Source organism: Mixophyes fleayi, unplaced genomic scaffold (genome assembly GCF_038048845.1).
Source record: "Mixophyes fleayi isolate aMixFle1 unplaced genomic scaffold, aMixFle1.hap1 Scaffold_37, whole genome shotgun sequence".
In the NCBI taxonomy this organism is placed as follows: Eukaryota; Metazoa; Chordata; class Amphibia; order Anura; family Limnodynastidae; genus Mixophyes; species Mixophyes fleayi.
This window is the reverse complement of record NW_027447687.1, coordinates 708,858-716,256: the sequence shown is the minus strand read 5'-3', so window position 1 is coordinate 716,256 and position 7,399 is coordinate 708,858. Positions and strand designations below refer to the sequence as shown.

Genomic DNA, 7,399 nt, shown 5'->3' with positions numbered 1-7,399 from the left:
CACACCAGACTGGGCTATATTGGGCATTCTCCCACCAAATGCCCGCACATCCAGAGGTGGCAGACGTCTGCTGCTGATTATTTCGGCAGTGGCAAGAAAATGCATCATCCACATGTGGATCCAGAGCACATCCCCCACACTGGACCTCTTTAAAGAAAAAATGTTCTTTGCCATGAAAATGGACTGGTTGGAAGACTCCCTCCAAAAAACAAAATACACAGGGAGATTTTTTGACACTTGGGAGAGCTTTGTTGGCACTTTGTCAGTCCCGCTGAGAGAACAAATACAAAAATGTTTTCAACAAACCCTTTGGTATGAAACTAGAATATTCATGCAAGACCCACCTATCTTTCTGGACTAGGAGAGTGCTTGTGTTGCCCCGGTCTCTCCAGGCTTTTGTATCTTATGTGTGATATCATATTTATAGTTCACTTCAGTGACTCACAGATGATGACTTTCCTCATACTATGTGTCATGGTTCATGATTATTAAGTATAAACATATCTTTGTTCTAATTTATTTACTGATGTGTACATGTTTGACATTCTTCAATAAAGAAATATAAAAAAAATAAATATAACAATATTCCATGTTTTAAAAAAGAAAGCCTTTTTTAAAAACAATTGAACCTTATGTGTTATTTGCATGTTTTTCAACCTGACACATTTTTTATTCATAAGTAAATATGTAAATAATGTAAATATTACATCATTTAAATAAAAAAAGAACAATTCATTTTCAATATTTATCAGATAAAGAGATGTAACAGGTCAGTTGCTTTGCTTACGCCTCAGATGCTGCCAACGCCACCGGTAACAGCATAGGCAGCAACAACAAGAGCGATGGCCCAGGGAGTGAGCCTACAGGTCATGTCTTTGTCATGTCATGTCTTTCTACAGGTCCTTGGGATGCCAGACACAGATGTGAGATGTCAGTTCAGGTTCCCTCCTCACATCATCTTGGAAACTGTCCATTGTGCAGGGTGACCTTGAGCCTATGACTGAGGTCCAGACAGCAATACCACTGCTGACTACAGTGTTGACTGTTTTACATTTTGGTGCATCTGGATCATTACTGAACACAGCAGGTGTGATAGCAGGAATGTCCAAGTCTACTTTTAGTAGAGTACACAAACAGGTACTATGGAGATTCCTGTTGTGCATCAGTCAGTTTATTAATTTGCCATTGGATGGGGACTTCCTTGTGCAGATTAAACAGCAATTTTAAAATATTGAAAATTTTGCACATAGGGGCAGTAGATTGGAACCACTAGGAATAAATGAATCTATGTTTCAGAAAAATAAATATTTTCATTCCATCATTGTCCAGGCTGTATGTGATGTATCTCTACTGATCCATAGCCTGGTTGTCTGATACCCATGAAGTGTCTATGACTCCTTCATTATGAGGCAGTTAGGAATATGGCATAGATTATCACAGAGAGAAGACGTTGATCTTACGTGGCGAAAGCTTTTTTTTTAAACATACATTTTTTACAAATAATTTTATATGTATGTATATAGAGCACAATAGTTGCCACAGCTCCATGTATTTGTCCCAATTTTCACAATGCCGTTTAAACATTTTTTTCTTCCTTACATCACTTTCCAAACATCCCCTAAATCACACATTCAAGACACTAATCAGTGTGACCGAGATTACCTTGACTACATATTGGTAATTTTATCTAAAATATTTCTGTTCTACTTTAAGCAGTCAGTGCCTGCCCTCCCAATCCATGGCTCCCCACTCCTCTTTGACTTACAGCCACACAGCAATAATTTGCACACAATCGCACACCTCCACCAGATCACTGATCAAACATTCGAGTTTCTCAAAGCACGTTTTCCTTGCCTTGTCCGATATGCAGAAGTCCTCATATATGGATATCATTCGCAACATTATTTCTCTGTGTGTAATTTTTCATAATATCTTCCTCACACAAAGAGTACGAATTGAGGAGCAGGTTGACATTGTATTGGAGGAAGAAGAAGTTCTACTTCTGTAGCGTTCATCTGGTTCCAAAAGCAAGACATTTAAATGTTGTATGGTGGTTTAAAATGTTATCATTTATACACAAATGGTCAAAGAACACATGATGCCTGAATGATATTTTTTATGATCTAATTTACATACCACATATTAATTATTCACATAAATGAGTAGTCCATCTTTACAGTGAACCACATATTCTCTGCTTTAATATATTACATATTTATGAATAATGCCAGTGATGCACACATAAATCTAAATTGTATAAGACAAAGAGATCTTTGCCTTTAAAATAATTAAAAAGATTTTCAATTATTGACATTTTTCACACCTTTTGCCCCATTGGCCAATATTTGGATTTCTTCAACCCACCTCTGTGTGAGCTGAGCAGTGGGTGCTACAGGAACAGAGGATGGTATTAGTTATCTGCTCCCTGTGGCTCAGACACAGTGAGGCTAGATGAGTGTGGGTGCTCATGGCCTGGGGCTGGGGAACCATCCTATTGCAGGTTGAGGGAGGAGATGCAGAGGCTTCTCTCACATACTCAGGGTTCTTTTCAGAATCCTCCTGTGAGTGGATATTCTAAATCTGCAAAAAAAACAAAAACAAAAGTAGTTGCTTTGCTAAACAATTTTAATACTCAGCTTAATCTTTATAGCAAAACCATAATGATATCAATCTAATTGCTTTGAGCAAATGGTTACACACCAGACTTTCCAGCTCTTTGTACAGTGCACTCTTAATTGACGCTGATGGTTTCCCCGCTCCCCGGCGCCATCAATTGCCTGGGAGGATGACAGTCGACATCTTGGCTCTTTGGGCATGCACATATGCCCCTTCTATATAACACCTTTGCCCAACTACTATTGACACCTGTCTATCACAACCACTATTTGTTCTTCACTATTTAAACCTGGCCTGGCTGCAATTTGGCACCAGTATATGGAGTCTCTTGTTCCGACACATCCAGTATATTCCTGGTAATACTAGCTGTTTCAGTGTGTTACTAGTAAATACCATCTGTTCAAGTAGATTCCTGGTTAATACCTTCTAACCAAGTGTATTCCTGGCTAATGACATCTGTTCCAGTGTGTTCTTGGTTAATTCCATCCATGCCTGATTATCTACCTGCCGGTCATGTCCTATACCTGGACAGAGAGCCACAACCTGCGGAGGGATAGCAGATAAGTCCATACCTCAATGTAGGGGTCCCTGGTGAATACCTACCCTTTGATAGACTTAGAGCCTCCAATTCAGGTAGAGTCATATCGGTCTGAATGATTGAATCCCAATAGTACCTGTGTGATTCCTGACATTAAATATGTTAAAATAAGCTGTAGCATGGATTGGAAGGCACATCCAGAATGGTTAAACTAACATTTACCATGTAATAGACATACGTACATCAAATCTTTTGTCATAGTTTCATATACTTGTGGAAGTCAAATAATTGGATGACGTAAGCTCTGCCCATAGGATGCGTTCTGTCTGTACTAAAGGACAAAAATAGAGGGTTGAATTCAGGATATTTAGCAGCTTGAGCTCATATTAGTTTTCCAGCATTATTTATTGATTAAGGGGGCAAAATTAATTTATAATAAACTTATGGGACAAATTAAATTTTTCATTATATGAAGGGGCAACATTATAATACCATAATGAAAAATTAAATTTGACCACATACGTTAATTCTAAATTAATTTTGCTTCCTTAATCAATAAGTTGAATCTTGCCTCTCACAACCACCTTAATTTTGGTTGTTTTTTTCTGGCAGACTTCCCCAAAAAATCCAAAACAGCCAATACACCCTTATTAAAGCTAGCCACAAACGTCTGGCCACCATTGCTCTAGGTGCTGCAGTATATTGGGACACAAGGTGATGATGATAATCAGACCATTCGTTTACATATTACGCATCAGACAAGTATTGCAGTAAGTGCATCACTGTAATTTTGGAAGAACGTGTAAAATAACACAAACACAGAAAAAACATCAACCCCCGCACTGTCTACATGCACATCTCTAATAGTGAGCAGCTAGAGCACAGTACTCTGCGTTATACAGCGGTACGAGGTGAGCACCCGGCGGGGATGCCGGCCACAATGCTTTTGCTTCTTAAACAGGTTGCTGTTTATTTTAAGATGATAGCAACAGATGAATGTACTTTTTTTATAACCTAATTTTTTTGTATAAAATGAACAAACAAAAAAAAGAAGATTAAAATTATTTTTATAAAAGTTTTACATTTTGTTTTTCTTTTATTTTTTTTTCTATATTTTAAAAATACATGGGCAGGGGTATGGCAAATTGGGTGGGGGAATGACAATGTGGGCGGTTGGGAATTGTTCCTCACCTAGAGAAAAAATAAAGAAAATCATTTTGCAATCACAATGCCACCATTTTAAAACATTTCTTAGCTCTATGATGGTACTCACCGGACCGTCCCCCATCCTGATGGTCTGCGCATGCGCAGTTCCCAAGAACTCTTGTGACTGTTGCTTTTAATCCAAATTGGTTGATCAGGCAACTCCCTATTTAAAGCACCTGTGTGCATTACCTCATTGCCTGATCTTGGAGTCTGGAGCGGGGTTCTTTTTCGTAAAGAAAAAAGATGGATCATAGTTTGCATTTACCTTAAACTATTTATACAGAGGGATAATGCTGGAAATCTTTTCTAACATCTTACAGAGATAATGTAAATACCGTTTGACGAGATAACATTTCCTGTTTAATTTAATCATAAGTTAGAAGACTTAAGAAGAGATAAATGAGTAAGGTTTAATAACAATTTGTTACCATTTATAAAGGGCTTATTTAATCAAGCCTAACATCATACAGAAGCGTCTGTTTCCACAGGGTTTAGGCAAATATTATTATCAGGACCATTTAACATTAGCCTAAATTGGGAGATATCAGAGATATCTCTGGTGTTAGACTAACTATCACAGAATAGCGCAGTCCTCATTATTCTCATGAGGGACTGCGATCTGGGCCTGTTTACCAAGCTCTGAAAAGCTTCACGGCACTAATGTGGATTTAGACATCAGTTTATGTATATCAAAAAATGATTGAAGAAAACAGGTAAAAAAATCGTTAATAAAATGACAGAGCCATTGAGCCTGAGCAGGTTTAGAACAGTGAGTCACCGGACCTCAGAGAGGGGTGTGTGTGTGTGTGTGTGTGTGTGTGTGTGTGTGTGACCGGGCCTCAGAGAGGGGTGTGTGTGTGTGTGTGTGTGTGTGTGTGTGAGACCGGGCCTCAGAGACGCTGTGTCATGTGCATGTTTTCTTTCAGTTAGATCTGAAATAAGTAATTTGTGGGTATTTTTGTAGATTGCTGTCTGAAAACTTACATTTTGTGCCCAGAAATTACTTATTTCAGATCTAACTGAAAGAAAACATGGACACTTTTCTTGTGTGTATTGTGGTTCTTACACAGATTCAGTTATATTACTAAATTTATAACCTTTGCTATCCGCTTCTTTTTAGGAAAAATAAAAATACAAGATATCCTAGCTTGTAGCTTTTTGGATGATTTACTTGAGGTGCTTTTATCTGTTCATTTGACTGTAATTGTACTGTCTCCTACTAGCAGTTGGTTGCATGACTTGGTGATCACCTATTAAAATGATTCTACGTACTAAATATGACCTACATCCCTGAGCTTCCACCACTTCTCTCTCTCTTCACATCTGTTTGTACATCAGCATCTAATATTTAAATTGCCCTATTTTTATAGCTGCGGGATGAAGAACTTTCCAAAGAGAGTCAAGAATCCAACTGGTTTTCTGCTCCTTCTGCACTGAGGGTTTATGGTAATTTAATCTGTTTTTATTAGCTGTTAGGGTTATGTATTGTTGATTGATCGAGTCAATGTTCATGCATTGGTCATCTCTGTAAGATGATGGCATTACATCCAACAAGATGACCTAACGGCAGCCACACATTCTGCGATACCACTTTGGTCTAACATTATTACATTCTGTGTCCTAATACGTAGGGCAGTACCTGAATCTGGATAAGGATCACAATGGGATGCTGAGCAAGGAAGAACTGTCCCGTTACGGTACAGGTACCTTGACCAACATCTTCTTAGACCGAGTCTTCCAGGAATGCCTGACGTACGATGGGGAGATGGTGAGTCTTAACATATTGGCGCTGTGGAACATCCGCCCTGGGTGCAATGTATCTATTTCTAGATTACAAACACATTACATTACAAAGCGTCCTCATTTCTTCTTGGCCTGGGGGTCATGTAAGATTTACAATTATTGTGAGGGTATACTTTCATGAAAGAAGGGGGTGATCTATTAAGCAGTATGTAATGTGTAAAGTGAAAGTACAATGAAGGGTGGGAGAATCTGCTCAAAATTAGAAGGGACAGAAATAGTGAAAGGGATTGTTACAAGTGACATAAAGGTGAGCGTAATACACATCACCAGGATAAAGGGTGTTACTTACTAACCTTTCAGACTTCTATTGAGGATCAGTATCACTTATTAGTATTACCTGTTTCAGGATTACAAGACATACTTAGACTTTGTCTTGGCATTGGAGAACAGGAAAGAGCCAGCCGCCCTGCAGTATATATTCAAACTTCTGGACATTCAGAACAAAGGCAGCCTGAACGTCTTTTCTCTGAACTACTTCTTCAGGGTATGTATATACTTACAGATGTCATTAAAGCAACATTAGGCTTAACAATCACTTATTTTAAAAAACAATATATTCTTTAGAGGGCTCTTGTGGGAACTCACATGTCTGAGGAGCTTCTTTTATTAAAGAAAAAAAATTTAATAAGCAATTATTCCTCCTTCACCATGATTGTCCACTAGGGGCACTGTTGTGTGTCTATGGCAGTGGTTCCCAAACTTTTGCAGTTCGCGGCACCCTTAGAGTCTCCAAATTTTTTCAAAGCACCCCTCCAAAATAATTATTGAGCAGTCCTGTTTTAGAAGTAGTTGGGTCAAAAAATTGTAATAAGTATTTAGGTCAGGACAGAAATACTTATTTAGTTGTATGCAAAAATGCCCCCTCTGCATCCAGACACTCTGCCCCCTCTGCATCCAGACACACTGCCCTCTCTGTCACGCTGTCCCCCCTCCTCTGCCCTCTCTCACAATGTCCCCTCCTCTGCCCTCTCACGCTGTGTCCCCCTCCTCTGCCCCTCTCACGCTGTGTCCCCCTCCTCTGCCCCGCTGTGCCTCTCCTGTGCCCCTCCTCTGCTCTCTGTCCCTATCCTCTGCCCCTCTGTCCCTATCCTCTGCCCCTCTGTCCCCATCCTCTGCCCCTCTGTCCCCCTCCTCTGCCCTGCTGTCACCATCCTCTGCTCTCTGTCCCCTTCCTCTGCCCCGCTGTCACCATCCTCTGCTCTCCTCCTCTGTCCCGCTGTCACCATCCTCTGTCCC

The 7,399-nt window shown here is 39.6% G+C and overlaps 1 protein-coding gene across 1 annotated transcript; it reads left to right on the top strand.

The window, feature by feature from the left end:
* Positions 1–842: 842 nt before the first annotated feature.
* On the top strand, positions 843–6,701 carry LOC142132783 (serine/threonine-protein phosphatase 2A regulatory subunit B'' subunit gamma-like). Its single transcript, XM_075194444.1, has 5 exons — positions 843–923; positions 5,387–5,536; positions 5,731–5,806; positions 5,992–6,128; positions 6,510–6,701. The coding sequence occupies exons 1-5, from the start codon at positions 843–845 to the stop codon at positions 6,684–6,686; spliced, it is 621 nt and encodes a 206-aa protein (XP_075050545.1). The 3' UTR covers positions 6,687–6,701.
* Positions 6,702–7,399: the final 698 nt, after the last annotated feature.

Bases quoted from the DNA above. Each gene is read 5' to 3' on its own strand.
- LOC142132783 (XM_075194444.1), top strand. From the start codon at position 843: ATGGCCCAGGGAGTGAGCCTACAGGTCATGTCTTTGTCATGTCATGTC. The intron at 5,537-5,730 runs GTGCTTTTATCT...CTATTTTTATAG, and splicing joins TTTTGGATGATTTACTTGAG to CTGCGGGATGAAGAACTTTC. The intron at 6,129-6,509 runs GTGAGTCTTAAC...TACCTGTTTCAG, and splicing joins TGACGTACGATGGGGAGATG to GATTACAAGACATACTTAGA.